General features: G+C 45.8%; 1 protein-coding gene across 4 annotated transcripts in view; it reads left to right on the top strand.

Annotated features, from left to right (window-relative positions):
• sema5ba (sema domain, seven thrombospondin repeats (type 1 and type 1-like), transmembrane domain (TM) and short cytoplasmic domain, (semaphorin) 5Ba) overlaps positions 1-22,248 on the top strand; it is a 335,820-nt gene that overhangs the window by 295,594 nt on the left and 17,978 nt on the right. For all 4 annotated transcript variants that reach the window (XM_072579920.1, XM_072579916.1, XM_072579917.1 and 1 more), the window contains exons 18-22: positions 453-671; positions 3,457-3,627; positions 9,221-9,370; positions 14,171-14,209; positions 18,601-18,809. In XM_072579920.1, the coding sequence (XP_072436021.1) occupies positions 453-671; positions 3,457-3,627; positions 9,221-9,370; positions 14,171-14,209; positions 18,601-18,809 (788 nt within the window). The remainder of the gene's footprint in view (positions 1-452; positions 672-3,456; positions 3,628-9,220; positions 9,371-14,170; positions 14,210-18,600; positions 18,810-22,248) is intronic.

Genomic DNA, 22,248 nt, shown 5'->3' with positions numbered 1-22,248 from the left:
GGACCAGAGAGTATAATCTCAGAGTCAGGGATTGCACACACAATACAGAATGAGGAGAAACTGTTTTGTCCCTTGGGAGCTGGTGATTCAGTGGAATTCTTTGTCAAAGAGTGCTATTGAGGTTGGGTCATTAAATACGTTCAAGGCTGAGACAGATAGAGTTTTAATCAGTAAGGGATTCAAACATTGTGGGGGAAAAGACAGGAAAATAGAGTTGAGGATGATCAGATCAACAATGATCTAATTGAATGGAAGAACAGGCTTAATGGGCCAAATGGAGAAGGCAAGAAAATTGCATTAAGTGAAATGCTCATTTGCACACCCTATGCAGATATGATGGGCTTCCTGCTGCATTGTAACAACTCTGTGAATTGTCTCCCTCGGTAACGTGACACACATCCTGTCACATGATCCTCTCTCTCTCTCTCTCTCTCTCTCTCACCCTCACACAGCCCTCGTCGATGACCTTTTGAAGTTCGGCCGGCAGTCCTTCCATAGGATCGACGGTGTCTGGTCCCCCTGGTTGCCGTGGTCACCCTGTTCCCGTGAGTGTGAAACAGGTTTTCGGACCAGGAGGCGGAGCTGCACCAATCCTGAGCCCAGAAACGGGGGCCTACCCTGCACAGGAGCTGACATTCAGTATGAGGACTGCAATCAGCTGCCTTGCCCAGGTAACTGCTCAAGCAGCTCAGAGATTAAGTAGCTGGACGAAAAGTTGGCAAATGGAGTGCATTGGGGAGAGGAGGTGTGGGGCTGTGAAGTGGTTCATCTCAGAAGGGAGAAGACCAGAATATGATTTAAACAGAAGAGAATTGCAGAAAGCTGCCATACAAAGTGGGAAACCAAAGCAGAAATTGCTGGAAAAGCTCAGCAAGTCTGGCAGCATCTGTGAAGAGAAATCAGAGTTAATGTTTCAGATTCTGTGACCCTTCCTCAGAACAGTTCTGAAGAAGGGTCACCAGTCCTGAAATGTTAACTCTGATTTCTCTTCACAGATGCTGCCATTCCTGCTGAGTTTTTTCAGCAATTTCTGCTTTGGTTTCTGATTTATACGGCATTCGCAGTTCTTTTGGCACTTAGTACAAAGTGATACTTGTGTATGAAACACAGAAAGGTAGTGCACAGGTGCAACAGGTAATCAGGAAGGCTAATAGACAAAGATTTTCATTTTGCCTCGCTACGCATGACAATAAATTTGATTCAATTCAATTCAGTGTTGGCTCTTAATTCAAGGGGATTGGAGTATGAGTAGGGAAGTCTTACTGCAACTCTACAAGGTGCTGAGGAACCACGTCTGGAGCACTGAGAGCAGATTTGGTCCCTTATTTATGAAAAGGTGTTATTTCATTGAAGACAGTTCAGAGACGATCACTAAGATGATCCACAGTATGGCAGGATTGTCTTACGAGTAAAGGCTAAACAGGTTTGGACTCTACTGACTGGAGTTTAGAGGAATGAGAAGCGATCTCATTGAAATATATCGGATTCTAAAGGGGCTTGGCAGGGTCAATGCTGAGAGGATGCTTCCCCTCGTGAAAGAGTCTAGGACCAGAGGGCACAGTCTCAGAGTAAAAGGGCATCAGTTTAAGACTGAGATGAGAAGGAATTTTTTCTATCAGAGGGTTGAGAGTCTTTAGAACTCCTTGCCACAGAGAGCTGTTGGGGGGAGGAGCCCATGTGTTTATATAAGGCTGAGATAGATAGATTCCTGATTGGTGAGGAATCAAACGTTACAAGGAAAGGACGGGAAAATGGACATGAGGAATGTCAGATCAACCATGATCCTATTGAATAGTGGAGCAGGCTCGAGGGGCCGAATGGTCTACTCCTGTTCCTATTTCTTTTGACCTAATGGTCTTATTGTCTCAGGGGTCAGAAATATAAGTTTTGCAACTGACACCAAATGGAAGACTATAATATGTATTGGAGAAGAATGCCAAAAAAAATACTGCTTCATAAGCTCGAAAAGGGAGCATAAAATTGACAAACTGGTTTCAATGTTAAATGTAAAGTGGTGTAGTGGTTGTGGTCCTCCCTCTGATCCAGGAGGTTCAAGTCCTACCTGCTCTAGCGTGGGTCATACCAGCTTTGAACAGGTTGGTGAGAAGCATTTTTGAAGTGTAAAGTGGTGTTTTGATAAGGAGAAAATTTGTGTCTTATTGAAGCGGAGGAACAGAGGGATCTGGGATATAACCACAACACCTTCTGGGATTACCAAAAGGAGTGGAACAGTAAATAAACACATAGGAGGAGATCTCTCGAGGGATAGGTTTGAAACCTTGAACTACTGCAGCCATATCTGGTGGGAAACATGGCAGTCAATTTATGTACAGAAAACTCCCACAAAACAATAAACGATCCAATAATGAAATGTTCTTTGGCAGTATGGTTTGAAAAGTAAATATTAACCAGGCTACCCTCCGACAGTGTGGCACTCCCTCAGTACTGACCCTCTGACAGTGTAGCTCACCCTCAGTACTGACCCTCCCACAGTGAGGCACTCCCTTGTTACTGACCCTCCAACAGTGTGGCTCTCTGACCCTCCAATGGTGCCGCATTCCCTCAGCACTGACCCTCCGACAGTGCGGAACTCCCTCAGTACTGACCCTCCAACAGTGCAGCACTCCCTCAGTACTGACTGTCCAACAGTGCAGCACTCCCCTTGGTACTAACTCTCCAACAGTGTGGAACTCTTTCGATGCTGACCCTCCAACAGCATGTCACTCCCTCGGTGCTGACCCTCCAATAGTGTGTCACTCCCTCAGCACTGACCCTCCGACAGTGCGGCACTCCCACAGTACTGACCCTCCGACGATGCGGCATTCCCTCAGCACTGACCCTCCGACAGTGCAGCACTCCCTCAGCACTGACCCTCCAACAGTGCAGCACTCCCTCGGTGCTGACCCTCCAACAGTGTGGCACTCCCTCAGTACTGACCCTCCGACAGTGCGGCACTCCCTCAGCACTGAACTTCCAACAGTGCGACATTCCCTCAGCACTGACCCTCCAACAGTGTGTCACTCCCTCAGCACTGACCCTCCGACAGTGCGGCATTCCCTCAGCACTGACCCTCCGACAGTGCGGCACTCCCTCAGCACTGAACTTCCAACAATGCGGCACTCCCTCAGTACTGACCCTCCAACAGTGTGGCACTCCCTCAGTACTGACCCTCCGACAGTGTGGCACTCCCTCAATCTCCCTCTAACTACAACACTTCCTCAGCACTGACTCATTGACAGTGCATCGCCCCTCAGCACTGATCCTGTGATAGTACAGCATCCCTTCAATACCACATTGGGAGTGTCAGCTTGGATTTTCATGCTCAACTCTCTGGAGTGGGTCTTGTTGATTACAACTTCCAGGTGAATGAGCCTCAACGGAGCCACAGGGTGTACAGTTTGGCCTACCTTGGCTAAATTATTAACTCTCATTCTTTGATATGGCCTTGTTTTTTAGTTAAGGGATCATGGTCCTGTTGGTCTCCCTGGTCCCCATGCTCAGCGACTTGCGGAGGTGGACATTACCAACGTACACGGACATGCACCAACCCAGTGCCGGCTAATGGTGGGGATATCTGCATTGGACTGCACACTGAGGAGGCACTGTGCAACACTCAAGCCTGTGAAGGTAGGCCGGACATTGGGCCTCATTGAGACGGGAGGTTATCTGGATGCAGTTTCGTCTGGTGACAGGTTTGATAGTCGTATGTAGATAGGACAGTGAAGAAGGCATTTGGTATGTGCTTTCCTTTAGTCAAAACATTGAGTGTAGGAGTTAGGAGGTCATGTTGCAGCTGTATAGGACATTGGTTAGGCCATTTTTGGAATATTAGGTAAAAACAATGACTGCAGATGCTGGAAGCCAGATTCTGGATTAGTGGTGCTGGAAGAACACAGCAGTTCAGACAGCATCTGAGGTTCATTTTTTGGAATTTTGCCTACAATTCTGCTCTCCTTCCTATCAGAAGGATATTGTGAAACTTGAAAGGGTTCAGAAAAGATGCACAAGGATGTTGCCAGGGCTGGAGAGTTTGAACTATAGGGAGAGGCTGAATAGGCTGGGTCTGTTTTTCCGGGAGCCCTGAGGGGTGACCTTATAGAGGCTTATAAAATCATGAGGGGCATGAATAGGATAAATCCAGAACTAGAGGGCAAAGTTTTAGGGTGCGAGGGGAATGATATAAAGGAGCCTAAGGGTGGTGTTTGTATGGAATGAACTGAAGTGGTGGAGGTTGGTACAATTGCAGCATTTAAAAGGCATCTGGATGGGTATAGGAATAGGTAGGGTTTAGAGGGATATGGGGCCGAGAGTGTGGTGCTGCAAAAGCACAGCAGGCCAGATAGCATCCAAGGAGCAGGAGAATCAACGTTTTGGGCAAAGTCGATTCTCCTGCTCCTCGGATGCTACCCGACCTGCTGTGCTTTTCCAGCACCACACTCTCAACTCTAATCTCCAGCATCTGCAGTCCTCACTTTCACCTGAGGGAGATATGGGCCAAGTGCTAGCAAATGGGACTAGATTAGATTAAGATGTCTGGTTGGCATGGACGAGTTGGACTTGTTGTGGGGAAAATCTCCAGCCTCGGAGTCAGAATCGGGATTCAACTACAGAGTTTATTGTACAAAGAAACCGGAGCTCCGGGGAGAGAGAGGGAGAGGGAGAGAGCGAGAGAGAGAGAGAGAGAGGTCCAGCAGCAAGGCTGTCAGCTGCCAGCCTCCTCTCACCCTCGGAGCACACGACACGATAGCTCATACATTTCATGGTATAATGGTCCAGATATTGAGTCTTTGTTTGTGCAGCATGGTTTGTTTACAGAAAACATTACAGAGTCATTGTCAGTTTCAGAGGAATGCTACACAGTCATTGTCAGTTTCAGCAGCTATGCAGAAGTCCATTGCTGCAGTAATCAGACTGAGTTAAACGAGGCTGTTCAAATCTTATTTTGTCTGTACCAGTGCAGCGGCCTTGCCCTTTACAATTCCATAAAAAGAACGATGAACAAAAGAGAAGTATAGCACAGGAACATACCCTTCGGCCCTCCAAGCTTGTGCCGATCATCACGCCATAACTAAACAAAACAACAAACCTTCTGCCTTTATTCGGTCCTTATCCCTTTGTTCATGTGACCATCCAGATGCCTCTTAAATGTTGCCAACGTGCCTGCTTCCCCCACCTCTTCTGGCTCTTACCACTCTCTGCGTGAAAAGCTTCCCTTGCACATCTCCTTTAAAACTTTCCCCCTCTCACCTTGAACCTGTGTTCCCTTGTAATTGAAACTGCAATCCTGGGAAAAAGCCTCTAAGTATCCACCCTATCGTCGCCTCTCATAATTGTGCAGACCTGTATCAGGTTTCCTCTCAGCCGCCATCTTTCCAGTGAAAACAATCCTTGTCTTTTTAACGTTTCCTCATGGCCAATGCCCCTGAGACCAGACAACATCCTGGTGAACCTTCTCTATGCTCTCTGCAAAGCTTCCACGTCCTTCTGGTAGTCTGGTGACCAAAACTGGGAACTATATTCCAAATGCGGCCTGACAAGGATTTTATATCGCTGCAACATGGTTTCCCAACTCTTGTACTCCATGTCTGGCTGATGAAGGCAAGCATGCCATATGCCTTCTTAATCACCTCGGGCACCTGTGTTCCCACTTTTAAGAAACTATGGACCTGTACGCCCAGATCCAACTGTATGTTAATTAGGGTCTCAGCACACCAACCCTGGATTCTTTCTAAATTTATTGTTTTGTGACAGATCTAAGCATTTTTTTATTCATCCCTAATTTGTCTTGAACGGTAAACCAGGCCATTTCATTAAAGAACCAGAACGCAAAGATTTAAAGTGGTCTGTTAAAGAAGCAAAGGTAAAGTGAGGAAAACCTTTTTATTCAGTGAGTAATTAGGATACAGAATACACTGCTTAAAAGTGTGGTGGTGCCAGGTTCAATTGGTGCATTCAAGAGAGCATCGGACCATTACTTGGATAAAATTTGGATAAAAATCAAGTTGGTCAGTGCGTTTTCCAGATTGCAACAGCAACCGGGGTTTTCAAAGCATTTAATTGTCTGCAAAATGTTTCAAGACATCCTGTGACCTTGAAGTACTATACAGATGCAAGAGTGTTGGGAGAAAGAGGGTGATTGACACTATGCTCATTTAATAACACATCTGTGTTTTCAAAAGACATCTGAGAGTTAACCTTATGGGTGTGGATCTGTAAGGCAGACCAATCCTTCCATGAATGAGGACAAATGTCTTCACTTGATGGGTGATGAATCCATGGAATTCTCGACCACAGTAGCTTGGTCTCAATAGCTTCTTTTCATTTTTCATTAATTTTCATGACCTGGCTGTCCAGTATTTGCTGTGTATTGTTACAGCAAAACCTGGACAACATCCAGTTTGGTCTGATAAGTGGTAAGTAACATTTGTGCCACATAAGCTATGACCACCTTCAATAAGAGACAGTCTAACCACCACACCTTGATATTCAGTGATGTTACCGTCACTGAATCCCCCACTATCAACAGCTCAGTAGTTACCATTGATTAGAAACTCAGCTGGTCTCACTACATGACCATAGTGGCTACAACAGCAGGTCAGAGGCTAGGAATACTGCAGCAAGTAACACATCTCCTGACTCCACAAAGCCTGTCCACCATCTACACGGCACAAGTCAGGAGTGTGATGGAATACTCTCTGCTTGCCTGCATGGATGCAGTTCCAATAACTTAAAGAAGCTTGACCCCATCCAGGACAAAGCAGCCCACTTGATTGGTACCACATGCCCAATCATCCACTCCCTCCAGCACCAACGCTCAGTAGCAGCAGTGTGTACTACCTACAAGATGCACTGCAGCAATTCATTAAAGATCATCAGACAGCACCTTCCAAACCCTCAGCCACTTCTATCTAGGACAAGGGCAGCAGATACATGGGAATACCACCCACTGCAAGTTCCCCTCCAAGCCACTCACCACCCTGAACTTGGAAATATATCACTGCTCCTTCACTATTGCTGGGTCAAAATCTCAGAATTCTCTCCCTAAAGGCTGAAATGCTGAAGTTCAAGAAAATAGTTCACCACCACCTTCTCAAGGGCAGATATAAGGAATCTGCTATTTCAGAGATGAATGAGGGAATTTGCCCTTGTGTCCTGGTCCACCTCCACTTGTGAGCATCGCAAAGAGGTCATCTGGCTGTTACCAAATTGTGGTCAAATTGACAGGTGCATTTCCCAGGTTGCAACAGCAACTGGGAGTTTTAAACGCACTTAATTATCTGCAAAATGTCTCGAGACATCCTGTGACTGTGAAGGGTGCAAAAGCTGCGCTTTTCTACTTTCTCAGAGCTTAGGAAACAAGGAACTGCCATTCAGCCCCTCGAGCACATTCCGGCATCACGGCTGATCTCAGCAACATAACAAGTCCAATGTGAAATCTCAGTTGTCCAATCTAGCTGAAGATTCAGGACCAGTGCTGCCCCTCCTCCATGATGATTCAGCTCACTAACCCCAGCTGGGAGCAAGAAAGGGTTAGCACCAAACGACTCCATTGTGTACAGAGCTGCAGCCAGTGACTGAAAACTGAACGCTGAGCTCAGCAGGGAAACAACTTCAATAAAAAAGTATTGAAAAGTTGCAAGTTGACCGCTGTAACACTCCCTTGTCAAAGTGGGTTATTAGAAATAATGAGATGCTTTTTTTCAAATTACCCTCATTAATTAAGATTTATGCACAAGAATCTCCCCTCTTGTTCCTGCAGAAAGACGTCGATAATTGGATAAATGAATAGCCACAAGCATTTTCTTCCAGTTCTCAAACTAACCATTCTATAGCCAGCATCACCACTGCTCAAAACATCTCATGATTAACCTTTGTGTCATCAGCACGTTAGACACAGACCAGATTCAGTTTGCATCACAGTCGAGTTTCTGCACATTTTCAGGATGGATTTTGCTTTCTGCAGAACGCTGCAGAAGCAATTTTGAAATAATGAGACTGTATCTGTGTGTTCAATCCTGCGTACAAGGAAGAGAAAAATGGATAAATAGAATATCTTCCTTTCTCTCTTTGTTTTTTTTTCAATCTCGTCTATGTTAATATTTTTCTGTTTCTGTTTGTGTGTCTCATTAGCTGTTGAACCTGTGTTATTGGTTCTCTCTGTCTCTCATTTTTCATTCTGCCTATCTATGCGTCCCTTCCCACCTCTTATTTGTCACTTGCCATCTTCTGGACCTCGCCCCGGATCACTCTGTCTTCTCTTCTCATTTTCATTCTTCCTCTTTCCCTGGGGTTCCATATCCCTCAGCAATTGAAATGACTCCACAGAGGCCAGTATCTTGTCACCAAGTCACTCTTTATTTACAAGTGCACAGTACGTGGACTCGCACCAGCCAACTCAGAGCCAGTCCCTAAAGTGAGGAGAATTCCTGAGACTGCTGCTTATATCTGTCATCCAGAACTCCCTGTTTGCCTTAGGTTAACAGTTCGGAGAAAGTGAGGACTGCAGATTCTGGAGATCAGTGTCAAGATACTGTGCTTTTCCAGCGCCACACATTTTGTCTCAGGCTAACACCCACAATTGGGGAACTCATACTCAGTGAGATCCACCTGGCCAAACTCATTCCAATCACGACAAAAATAAAACAAGGAACTGCAGATGCTGGAGATCTGAAAAAAAATCATAAATTGCTGGAGAAATTTGGCAGGTCTGGCAGCATCGGTGGGAAGTATGCAGAGTTAATGTTTCGAGTCAGATCTGTTGTGGGATGGGAAAAGGTTTCATAGATAGGGAGGGGGTGAGGACATGGAGGACTTTGGATGAGAGTGGCAAATACAATACATTCTTATCACCATTTGTTAGTAGGAGAAAGTGCGGACTGCAGATGCTGGAGATCAGAGTCACAGAGTGCGGTGCTAGAAAAGCACAGCAGGACAGGCAGCATCGGACGAACAGGAGAGTCGACAGTTTGAGCATAAGTTCTTCAGGAATTCTTCAAAATTCCTGATGAAGAGCTTAGGCTCGAAATGTTGTCTCTCCTGCTCCTCGGATGCTGCCTGACTGATCATTTGTCAGTAATTCATTGTGAATGAAGTTTTTCCGAGACGTTCCTGACAGAACGTTGCTCAATGAAGGCATTTTCTTCATTGAATATGAAGTTATGTTACAGTGGAATCGTTCAAAGGTGTTGGAAGTTATCAACATTATTTCCTGATTTTGAAGGTGGCTGGTCGGTGTGGAGTGAATGGAGCCTCTGCACTGAGGAAGACACACAGTTCCGCACTCGCCGATGTGAGACTCTGAGTCTTGGTGCAATGCAGTGTGTGGGGAACAGCACCCAGTTTCGGCCGTGTCTCTATAATGAAATTCCAGGTGAGTGTTGTCATGAGCTGTCCCATGTTGTTCCTTGGAATTGTGGAAACTTAGTGTTAGGGAAAGATTAATTGTTCCATCTTCCTGCATAGAAAACATTTGCAGTTCTACCTGATGTCACTCAATGTACAGGAGGGTAAAATACCCAGCTACTGGTTAGCATCAGCCCTCTGATTGGCTGACTCCCTCCCCTCACCTCTCACCCCACTATCATCCTTCTGAACTAAGGATGATTGTAATGTCCTTAGCATCATCCAAATGGAAATCCACTCTTAACTATGATGAGGAGGAGCCAGTGTTAGATTGGGGTGGACAAAGTTAAAAATCACAAAACACTAGGTTATAGTCCAACAGGTCTATTTGGAAGTCATAATCATAGAGTCATAGATGGAAACAGACCCTTCGGTCCAACCCGTCCATGCCGACCAGATATCCCGACCCAATCTAGTCCCACCTGCCTGCAACCGGCCCATATCCCTCCAAACCCTTCCTATTCATATACCCATCTAAATGCCTTTCAAATGTTGTAATTGTACCAGCCACCACCAATTCCTCTGGCAGCTCATTCCATATCCGTACCACCCTCTGTGTGAAAAGGTTGCCCCTTAGGTCTCTTTTATATCTTTCCCCTCTCACCCTAGACCTATGCCCTCTAGTTCTGGACTCCCCGACCCCAGGGAAAAGACTTTGTCTATTTATCCTATCCATGTCCCTCATAACTTTATAAACCTCTATAAGGTCACCCCTCAGCCTCCGATGCTCCAGGCAAAACAGCCCCAGCCTGTTCAGCCTCTCCCTATAGCTCAAATCCTCTAACTCTGGCAACATCCTTGTAATTTTTTTTGAACCCTTTCAAGTTTCACAACATCTTTCTGATAGGAAGGACGCCAGAATTGCATGCAATATTCAACAGTGGCCTAACCAATATGTTAGCTTTCGGAATGCTGCTCCTTCATCAGGTAGTTGTGGAGCAAGATCTATAATTCTGTGTCTTATGACGAAGGAGCAGCACTCCGAAAGCTAGTGCTTCCAAATAAACCTGTTGGACTATAACCTGGTGTTGTGTGATTTTTAACTCTTCTTAACTGGACATTCTTTTAACAGCTTTAGAAAGGGCCCTCTGATCATAATCACATCACTGTGGGATCTTGCTGTGTGGAAGTTGGCTGCTGGCTTTCGTACATTACAACATTAATGACGCTTCAAAATTGTTTCATCTGCTGTAACTCGCTTTGCACCATCTGATAGTTGTGAAAGGCACTATATAAATGCAGGTCCTGAGGTGGCATAATCTATAAGGCTGGGTAAAAACAATGACTGCAGATGCTGGAAACCAGATTCTGGATTAGAGTGGTGCTGGAAAAGCACAGCAGTTCAGACAGCATCCAAGGAGCAGGAAAATCAAAGTTTCGGGCAAAAGCCCTTCATCAGGAATACAGGCAGAGTGCCTGAAGGGTGGAGAGATAAATGAGAGGAGGGTGGGGGTGGGGAGAAAGTAGCATATAGTACAATAGGTGAGCGGGTGAGGGGATGAAGGTGATTGGTCAGGGAGGAGGGTGGAGTGGATAGGTGGAAAAGAAGATAGGCCGGTAGGACAGGTCATGGGGACAGTACTGAGCTGGAAGTTTGGAACTGGGGTGAGGTGGGGGAAGGGGAAATGAGGAAACTGGTGAAATCCACATTGATGCCCTGGGGTTGCAGTGTTCCGAGGCAAAAGATGAGGCGTTCATCCTCCAGGTGTCGGGTAGCAAGGGAGCGACGGTGAAGGAGGCCCAGGACCTCCATGTCCTCAGCAGAGTGGGAGTGGGAGTTGAAATGTTGGGCCACAGGGCGGTGGGGTTGATTGGTGCGGGTGTCCCAGAGATGTTCCCTAAAGCGCTCTGCTAGGAGGCATCCAGTCTCCCCAGTGTAGAGGAGACCGCACCGGGAGCAACGGATACAATAAATGATATTGGTGGATGTGCAGGTAAAACTTTGATGGATGTGGAAGGCTCCTTTAGGGCCTTGAATGGAGGTGAGGGAGGAGGTGTGGGCGCAGGTTTTGCAGTTCCTGCGGTGGCAGGGGAAGGTGCCAGGACGGGAGGGTGGGTTGGTGGGGGGTGTGGACCTGACCAGGTAGTCATGGAAGGAACGGTCTTTGCGGAAGGCGGAAAGGGGTGGGGAGGGAAATGTATCCCTGGTGGTGGGGTCTTTTTGGAGGTGGCGGAAATGTCGGCAGATGATTTGGTTTATTCGAATGTTGGTAGGGTGGAAGGTGAGCACCGGCGGGGGGGGGGTTCTGTCCTTGTTACGGTTGGAGGATTGGGGTCTGAGGGTGGAGGTGCAGGATGTGGATGAGATGCGTTGGAGGGCATCTTTAACCACGTGGGAAGGGAAATTGCGGTCTCTAAAGAAGGAGGCCATCTGGTGTGTTCTGTGGTGGAACTGGTCCTTCTGAGAGCAGATACAGTGGAGGCGGAGGAATTGGGAATACAGGATAAAATTTTTGCAGGTGGGAAGAGGTGTAATCCAGGTAGCTGTGGGAGTCGGTTGGTTTATAAAAAATGTCGGTGTCAAGTCGGTCATCATTAATGGAGATGGAGAGGTACAGGAAGGGGAGAGAGGTGTCAGAGATGGTCCAGATAAATTTAAGGTCAGAGTGGAATGTATTGGTGAAGTTGATGAATTGCTTAACCTCCTCGCGGGAGCATGACGTGGCGCCAATGCAGTCATCAATGTAGCGGAGGAAGAGATGGGGAGTGGTGTCGGTGTAACTACGGGAGATGGACTGTTCTACGTAGCCAACAAAGAGACAGGCATAGCTGGGCCCCATACGGGTGCCCATGGCTACCCCTTTGGTCTGGAGGAAGTGGGAGGATTCGAAGGAGAAATTGTTAAGGTGAGGACCAGTTCGGCCAAATGAATGAGACTGTCGGTGGAAGGGTACTGTTGGGGACGTTAGGAGAGGAAGAAACGGAGGGCTTGGAGGCCCTGGTCATGGCAGATGGAGGTGTAGAGGGATTGGATATCCATGGTGAAGATGAGGCATTGGGAGCCAGGGAAACGGAAGTCTTGGAGGAGGTGGAGGGCGTGGGTGGTGTCTCGAACGTATGTGAGGAGTTCCTCGACTAGGGGGGATAGGACAGTGTCGAGGTAGGTAGAGATGAGTTCAGTGGGGCAGGAGCATGCTGAGATAATGGGTCGACCAGGGTGGTCAGGCTTGTGGATCTTGGGAAGGAGGTAGAACTGGGCAGTGCGGGGTTCCCGGACTATGAGGTTGGAAGCTGTGGGTGGGAGATCTCCTGAGGTAATGACGTTCTGTATGGTCTGGGAGATGATGGTTTGGTGATGGGGGGGGTGGGGTCATGCTCAAGGGGGCGGTAGGAGGAGGTGTCCTCGAGTTGGCTTTTGGCTTCAGCAGTGTAGAGGTCAGTGCGCCAGACTACCACTGCGTCCCCTTTATCTACTGGCTTGATGGTGAGGTCAGGATTGGAGCAGAGGGATTGGAGGGCTGCGCGTTGTGAGGGTGAGAGGTTGGAGTGGAGGAGGGGGGTAGACAGGTTGAGGCGGTTAATATCCCGGCGGCAGTTGGAAATGAAGAGGTCGAGGGCGGGTAATAGGCCAGCGCGGGGTGTCCAGGTGGATGCAGTGTGTTGGAGGCGAGTGAAGGGGTCCTTCCACCACCCCCCCCCCCCCCAACCTATCACCTTCATCCCCACCCCGACTCACCTAATGTAATGTATAAGGCTACAGACTTAAAACTAAAAGGCAGTTAGCCCTTCCTTTGGCCGACACAGTCTCAATGGGCAGAATTACCTGCCTCTGCCTCTGTGAACCTCTCAATGTTTCACTGCAGTCCATGGGATCTTGTTGTGTTCAATTAGCTAATGAGAGGGACTGAAATTCAAAGTTAGTCATATTCATTCTGATAGGTTAGTTTTGAGAGACAGGATCGCATATTACACTGAGACTTTTCCTTAATCAATCGAAACTGGAAGGGAAACTTGATCCTTTGCATTTTTAATTAGTGGCTGCCCTACAGAGCGATGGTGATTGGGATTCTAACATTGGAAACCCATTGTCCTTTTGTACAGAAATTGCTCCGTGGCTTCCGTGAGAAGTTGAGAGCCAAAAATGTTGATAAGGAAGTCATAACCAGAACTATAGTAAATTGGCTGGATTTGAATGACAGTCTGAGAGCTTCATTTTGCTTTATTTTTATTCTTTCATGGGAAGTGGGCATTGGCTGGCAAGGCCAATATTTGTTGCCCTTCCTGAATAGCCCTTTACCTGAGTGGCATGTTCGGGCCATTTCAGAGGGCAGTTGAGAGTCAATTGCTTAGCTGTGGGTGTGGAGTCACCTGTAGGCCAGACCGGTTCAGGAAGTCCTCCTCCAAAGGCTGTTAGTGGATCAAATGTGCGTTTACTTATGGCAATCATTGTTGTCATGGCGATCATTACTGAGACTAGCTTCCAATTCCAGAATAATTCACTCAAGTCAACTGCCATCAATTGCTATTGTGGGATTTGTGTCCATGTCTCTACACCATGAGCCTGGATTATTAGACCAGTAACATTACCCATGTTAATAACTGCCTTTTTAGTTCCAGACTTTTTTCTTTGACTGAATTCATTGGCTTCAAATTGTCGTGGTGGTGATTGAACTTACAGTCTCAGGACTTCCAGATTTTTTGATCACTCAACCAGTAACATAAGCACTGCACCAATGTGACTTCTGATTGCAACCTAAGAATCTATTGCTGTTGGGCTTTGAGGTACCACTGCTCTCAGGTTAAATATTACTTTTGTTTTCTGTTGCAGTGATCCAGTCGGCCATTGGGAGTGACAGCAGCTGTGGAGGTGAGTCCTGACAGAGAACTGCTTCATAAGTCTTTTGGAGTCATGAGAGATTATAGCATGTTTTACCATCAAATGCTGAGACTGCACCAGAACTCTCTATGATGAATCATTGCCCAGTTTTATCATTATCTCTCATTCCCAGTAAGATCAATATATTCAGTTCCCAGATTCATCACTATCTTCCATTTGCAGATACATCGCTATCTGCTGTTTCCAGGTTTCTCTCTATCTCCCACTCCCAGTTACATCACTAGCTCTCATTCTCAACTACGTTGGGTTTACTGCTCTAATGCCTGGAATGAATGAATTGCCTTTTGAGAAAAGACTAGCCCTATATCCTCTGGACTTTAGAAAAGTCAGAGGTGGCTTGATTAAAACATATAAGATTCTGAGAGGACTTGACTGTGTGAATGAGTCAAGGATGTTTCCTCTTATAGGAGAATAGAACCAGGGGTCATAATTCAAAAAGAAAATGTCACCCATTTCAAGAAATGAGGACAATCTTGTTTCTGTCAAAGATTGTGAGTCTTTGGAACTCCCTTCCTCAAAAGGCAGTGGATGTAGAATCTCTAAATAAGACCATAAGACATAGGAGCAGAAAGTAGGCTATTTCATGTCTGTTCCGCCATTCAGTCATGGCTGATAAGTTTCTCAATCTCATTCTTCCGCTTTCTCTATGTAACCCTTGATTCCTTGATATTCACGACCTATATATCTCAGCCTTAAATATACTCAATGACCTGGCCTTCACAGCCTTTCAAGGCAATGAATTCCATAAATCCACCCTCAGGCTGAAGAAGTTTCTCCTTATCCCCGTTCTAAAAGGTCTTCCCTTTATTCTAAGGCTGTGCCCTTGGGTCCTAGTCTCTCCCACCAATGGAAACATCTTCCCAATATCACACCTGTCCAGGCCATTCATAATTCTGTAAGTTTCAATTAGACCCCCTCATCCTTCTAAACTCCATTGAGTTTAGACCAAAGTCCTCAAATGTTCCTCATACGTTAAGGTTTTCATTCCTGGGACCATCCTTGTGAACCTCCTCTGAACACACTCCAAGGTCAGTACATCTTTCCTGAGATATGGGGCCTAAAACTGAGTACTACACTCCAAATGTGGTCTGACCAGAGCCTTGTAGAGCCTCAGAAGTACATCCCTGCTTTTATATTCAAATCATCTCAAAATAAATGCCTTCCTAACTACTGACTCAACCTGCAAGTTTATCTTAAGAAAGAATCCTGCATTAAAACTCCCAAGTCTCTTTGCACTTCAGACTTTTCTCCCTATTTAGAAAATAGTCCATGCCTCTATTCTTCTGAACAAAGTGCATGACTTCATACTTTCCCATGTTGTACTCCATCTGCCACTTGGCTCACTCTCCTAACCTATCCAAATCCTTCTGCTACCTCCCCACCTCCTCAACGCTACCTTTTCCTCTATCTATCTTTGTATCATCTGCGAATTTAGCCAGAATGCCTTCAGTTCCTTCATCTAGATTGTTAATGTATAAAGTGAAAAGTTGTGGTCCCAAAACTAAGCCTTGCGGAACACCACTTGTCACCAGCTACTATCCTGAGAAGGACCCTCTTATCCCTTTTCTCTGCTTTCTGCCAGACAGCCAAGCTTCTATCCATGCTAGCACCTTGCTTCTAACACCATGGCCCCTTATCTTACTCAGTAGTCTCCTGTGCGGCACCTTCTCAAAGGCCTCCTTGAAGTCCAGGTAGATAACATCCATTGACTCTCCTTGGTCTAACCTGCTCATTAATTCCTCAAAGAATTTGAGCAGATTTGGCAGGCATGACCTCCCCTTAATGAAACCACACCCTATTTTACCATTCACTTCCAAGTATTCAGAAATTTCATCCCTCACGATGGATTCCAGGATCTTACCCACAACCAAGGTTAGGCTAATCGGTCTGTAATTTTCCATCTTTTGCCTCACACCCTTTTTAAACAGGGGTGTCATGTTAGTGATCCCCTGTCCTCTGGGGTCCTCTCAGATTCTAGCAATTAGAGTCATAGAATCATAGAGATCATAGCATGGAAACAGACCCTTCGGTCCAACCCGTCCATGCTGAACAGATATCCCAACCCAATCTAGTCCCACCTGCCAGCACCCGGTGCATATCCCTCCAAACCCTTCCTATTCATATACCCACCAAATGCCTCTTAAATGTTGCAATTGTACCAGCCTCCACCACATCCTCTGGCAGCTCATTCCATACATGTACCACCCTCTGCGTGAAAAAGTTGCCCCTTAGGTCTCTTTTATATCTTTCCCCTCTCACCCTAAACCTATGCCCTCTAGTTCTGGATTCCCTGACCCCAGGGAAAAGACTTTGCCTATTTATACAATCCATGCCCCTCATAATTTTGTAAACCTCTATAAGGTCACCCCTCAGCCTTCAATGCTCCAGGGAAAACAGCCCCACCTGTTCAGCCTCTCCCTGTAGCTCAGATCCCCCAACCCTGGAAACATCCTTGTAAATCTTTTCTGAACCCTTTCAAGTTTCACAACATCTTTCTGATAGGAAGGAGACCAGAATTGCATGCAATATTCCAACAGTGGCCTAACCAATGTCCTGTACAGCCGCAACATGACCTCCCAACTCCTGTACTCAATACTCTGACCAAGAAAGGAAAGCATACCAAACGCCTTCTTCACTATCCTATCTACCTGTGACTCCACTTTCAAGGAGCTATGAACTTGCACTCCAAGGTCTCTTTGTTCAGCAACACTCCCTAGGACCTTACCATTAAGTGTATAAGCCCTGCTAAGATTTGCTTTCCCAAAATGCAGCACCTCGCATTTTTCTGAATTAAACTCCATCTGCCACTTTTCAGCCCATTGGCCCATCTGGTCAAGATCCTGTTGTAATCGGAGGTAACCCTCTTCGTTGTCCACTACACCTCCAATTTTGGTGTCATCTGCAAACTTACTAACTGTACTTCTTATGCTCGCATCCATATCATTTATGTAAATGACAAAAAGTAGAGGGCCCAGCACTGATCCTTGTGGCACTCCACTGGTCACAGGCCATAGGTCTGAAAAACAACCCTCCACCACCACCCTCTGTCTTCTACCTTTGAGCCAGTTCTGTATCCAAATGGCTAGTTCTCCCTATATTCCATGAGATCTAATTCCTGAAAGATCACCACTAATACCTCCCCTATCTCTTCAGCTATCTCCCTTAGACCTCTGGGATATAGTCCATCTGGTCCAGGTAATTTATCCACCTCCAGACCATTCAGTTTTTCTAGCACCTTCTCCGTGGTGATGGCCACCATACTCAGCTCTGCCCCCTTAATCTTTTGAATTTTTGGGATATTACTCATGTCTTCCACCATGAAGACTGACACAAAGTAATTATTCAGTTCCTCAGCCATTTCCTTGTTCCCCACTACTATCCCTCCATTGTCATTTTCCAGCAGCCCAATGTCCTCTTTTGCCTCTCTTTTGCCCTTTATATGTCTAAAGAAACTCTTCCCATCTTCCTTGATATTACTAGCTAGCTTACCCTCATATTTAATCTTCTCCCTCCTTATTTCTTTCATTGTTGCGCTCTGTTGGTCTTTGTAAGCTTCCCAATCCACTGCCCTTCACCACATTATATGTTTTCTCATTTGCTTTTATGCTATCCCTTAAAATATTTTTACGGCTGTGGAGGATAGATTCTTGATTATCAAGGGGAGGAAAGATTATTGAGGGATGGGCAGGAATGTAGAATTGAGGTTAAAGTCATGATCTTATTGAAGGGAAGAGCAGGCTCAAAGAGCCGAATGGCCTTCTCTAGTTTCTATGTTTGTTACTTTCTCCCGATGCAAACCTGATAGGATCGTAAAATGATACAGAGCAGAAAGAGGTCAGCCGGCCCATCATATCCCTCCCAGCTCAATCAAAAACAATCAAGTTGAAGCTGCCTCGCTGTTGCTTTTATCTCACATTTCCTGTGTTTCTTTTTGATCTAGCCAATTCCCTTTTGAAAGCTGCTATTAAATCTGTACTCAGCAGCTTATCATACAGTGCCTTCCCAAACCTATCTACTCAATGCATAAAGAAGATTTTTTTACCAATAACTTCTTTCACCAATAACTTCCAGTCTCTTTTACCAGTCACCTCAAGCCTCTGCCCTCTAGTTATCAACCCTTTGCTCACTTGATGAGATTCGTCTGTTTTTATTTTTACTAACCTGAGGGGACAGTACTATGTGCTTAAGGATTGAGTTTTAGGGTGTAATAGTAATGCTTCTTCCCCATAGCTTTATGTCTTAAGACAATGGCAACTCATTGTTGAGGGGTATCATGTCCTAGCTGTGTTCCACTATAGTACAGTAAATTATGGCTTTTAGTCTGGTGTAGCTCTTAAGATCCTAACCATTCATTCACTCAGCCTTTAGTGTGTACCATCTGATTGCCACTGGAGTCTCCTGCTTCCTGGGTGCCACCCTCATCACCCTACTGATCTACGCGTACTGCCAGCGGTGCCACAGACAATCTCAGGAGTCCACTGTCATTCATCCGACCACTCCCAACCACCTGAATTACAAAGGCAGCAGTCAGGGTAACAAGAATGAACTCTACAATCCAATGGAAATCAAGGTAACCGGGTTTTGCATTTGGTTGACTGATTCTAAATTGACAAATCCAGCTCTGCAATTCAGGCTGAAGTGTTTGTGACTATTTTTCTTTCCAATTGCTTTGAAACGGACGTTTTGCATTTCCCTCCAACACTTCTCTCATGTTGAACGGTGGCTCATGGTTGTTCGATGTTGGGCAATGACAAGACCGAGTCATTTTTACCCCGAAACAGGCCATTCAGCCCATCGAATCGATGTTATCTCTCTGTGGAGCAATTCAGTCAGTTCTATTCCCCAACTCTATCTTCATAGCCCTGCAGGTGTACTGTGTTTTCCTCAAGTGTCCATCCAACTTCTTTGCAAAATTGTTCACTGTCTCTGCCCCATTCTGCCCACTTTGGTGGGTCCAGCACAGGCAGCGATGAGGCACTGGAAGTCTCCCTTGAGGCTACGATTGGGTTGGAAAGACTGATATTGTGAACTTTTTAGTTCTTTATCTTTCTAATTTATTCCTCGGACCTATAATACCAGGCTTCAAGAATCAGTACCCAGGTACCTTTGTACCTAAGATGGTGCTGTGGAATATGGCAGCTGTAAACCTTTAGATTAGATTAGATTCTCTTCAGTGTGGGTACAGACCCTTCGGCCCAGCAAGTCCACACCGCCCCTCCGAAGAGAAACCCACCCAAACCCATTCCCCTACCCTATATTTACCCCTGACTAACGCACCTAACACTGGGCAATTTAGCATGGCTAATTCACCTGACCTGCGCATCTTTTTGGATTGTGGGAGGAAACCGGAGCATCTGGTGGAAACCCACGCAGACAGGTGGGAATCGAACCCAGCACCCTGATGCTGTGAGGCAGCAATGCTAACCACTGAGCCACTGTGCCACCCTCATTCAAGTACAGTTGACAATAAAGCTGATACAATTCAGTTCTATTCATTGCTTGCACTTCCCGCCTAAACTCTTAATCTGGTGATCACTAGTCCTCGCACCATCCTCAAATGGGATGGGGTTTATTTGATGAAGCCAGCCTCAATCCAGTCATTCAAAAGAGATTGGACTGGAAAAGGCAGGATGTGCAATAGTGGGAAAATGGAGGGAGTGATTTGCTCGTTTGAAGAGTCGGTGCAGACAAGATGGGCCGAATGGCCTCCTTTTGCAATGCTTCTGTGAAGTTGCTGGAGATCCTTGAGGGTCATCTCTTGAATGATACCCTCCAGAAGGAGGTCATTTGGTTCAGCATGCCTGTGCCAAACCTTAAAAGAGCTGTCCAATTAACCGTTCTCCCCCTGTCCAACCCTTGCAGACCTGAAAATGTTTCCATGTTTGAGTATTTATTCGATTCCCTTCTGAAAGTTATGACTCAATCTGCTTCGATGGCAGATCAGATCAACTCACTGCCTTAAAAATAAGCCTTCTCGTCTTCTTTCCTTTACCAATTATCTATAATCCAAATCTTGAGGATTACTGACTCTCTTGTCAGTAGACACAGTTTCACCCATGTATCAAACCCTTTCAAAATTTTGAATATTTCCACTCAGCTTTCTGCGTTCTAAGGAGTGCAATCCCAGCATCTTCTGACTCTCCTCATATCGAAAGTTAATTGGGTTGAGGTCAGTTCAAGGCCTGCCCCACCCCCATCTTCCCCATAGTGAACATTTGTAGTACTTTGCCATTTTTGGGCAAATGATCACTAGGCTTCGAAAAGGAAATGGGGTAAAGAGCAGGGGGAGGCAATGGCCCAGGTGGATTATCACTGGCTTGTTAATCTATTAATGTTCCGGGGACCTGGGTTCACCTCCTCTGGAATTCGGAGACTAATGATGACCATGAATTCACTGTAAATTGTTGGGAAAAGGAGAATCGATATTTCAGGCCGGAGCCCTTCATCAGGAAAGATGAAGGCTCCTGCCTGAAATGTCGATTCTCCTGCTCCTCAGATGCTGCATGACCTGCTGTGCTTTTCCAGCACCACACACGGTCGACTCTGATCTCCAGCATCTGCAGTCCTCACTTTCTCCTAATTGTTGGGAAAAAACCCATCTAGTTCACTGATATCCTTTAGGGAAGGAGATTGCCATCCTTACTTAGTCTGGCCTACATGTGACTCCTGACAGATAGAAATATGCTTGACTCTTAACTGCCCTCGAAGGAATTAGGGATGGGCAATAAATGGTGGCCTAGTCAGTGATGTTCTCATCCCATGAGTGAATGTTTTAAAAAGCCAGTAGCAGTGGAATATTCTTTTCTATTCATGTGTCTTGGCACTATTAACATACCCAGCATTTGTTACCCATCCCTAACTGCCCTTACACTGAATCTTCCTTTCTCAAATGCCAATGGAAGCAGAGTCTTGAATAATTTTAAGGCAGAGACCATAAGACCATCAGAAATAGGAACAGGGGCAGGAGTGGGCTGTTTGAGCACTTCATTGTATTTCTCATGTCCACTTTCCTGCACTTCCTCCTTAATTCTTGATTCCCCAACTGAGCAAGAATCTATCTCAACCTTAAATATATGCAAGGATTTTGAGCCCACAGCTCTCTGTGGCCAGGAACTCCAAAGACTCAGAACTCTCTGAGAGAAGAAATTTCTCCTCATCTCAGCCCTAAATTAACTCCCTTTTATTCTGAGATGATACCCTCTGATCCTAGACCTTCCCATGAGGGGAAACATCCCCTTAGCATTTACCCTGTTAACCCCCCTAGGAATCCTCAATATCTCAACAAGACTACCTCTCATTCATCTAAACTCCAATGATTCATGAGGTAGATCAATTCTTGGCAATGACGGGGGTGAAAGGTCACCGTGGGGGTAAATGGGAAAATGGATTTGAGGATATGCTCAGATCAGCCACGATCTTGTTAATTGGTGGAGCAGGCTTGTCAGGAAGAATGGCCTACTCCCACACTATCCCATCGACTTCACTCAATCCATTACTGTCGTCAAAGAGCTGACACAAGCAAGCTGGACTGAATGGCCTCATTCTGTGCATGTGGGATTCCATAAAAGAGCTGAAAAGAGCCCAGACTGTTAATGAGTTTGTTTTTTTTGAGTGGGCAGGAGTGGAATTTGCTTTTGGTAATCCTGTTTATAATCAAGGCATCAAATCTGATTTACGCTTTGTTTAAACTGAAGGTTTATCTTTGTTGGCTAAAAGCCAAGCTTATTATAAAATTCCTGCACTAATCTTGTCTCCAGAGCGATGGCTTTTGTGGATTAATGCACTGTGCATTGTAAATGTATTATAAAGGAGAAAAAATTAGCTGTATGGACTTATTACAGATAAGCAGAGGAACCTGGTAACCTTCAGACAACTGCTGAAGACTATTACACAGCTTAGGTGGGACAATGGGGACAACAGTACACACTGCACCCATCACATCATGATCTGTGTCATGGATTCAAGTATCATTCCAGAGACCTGAGTATAAAACGTAGGTTGACAGACCT

This window comes from Chiloscyllium punctatum, chromosome 10, assembly GCF_047496795.1.
Source record: "Chiloscyllium punctatum isolate Juve2018m chromosome 10, sChiPun1.3, whole genome shotgun sequence".
In the NCBI taxonomy this organism is placed as follows: domain Eukaryota; kingdom Metazoa; phylum Chordata; class Chondrichthyes; order Orectolobiformes; family Hemiscylliidae; genus Chiloscyllium; species Chiloscyllium punctatum.
This window is presented reverse-complemented; position numbering and strand designations above follow the sequence as displayed.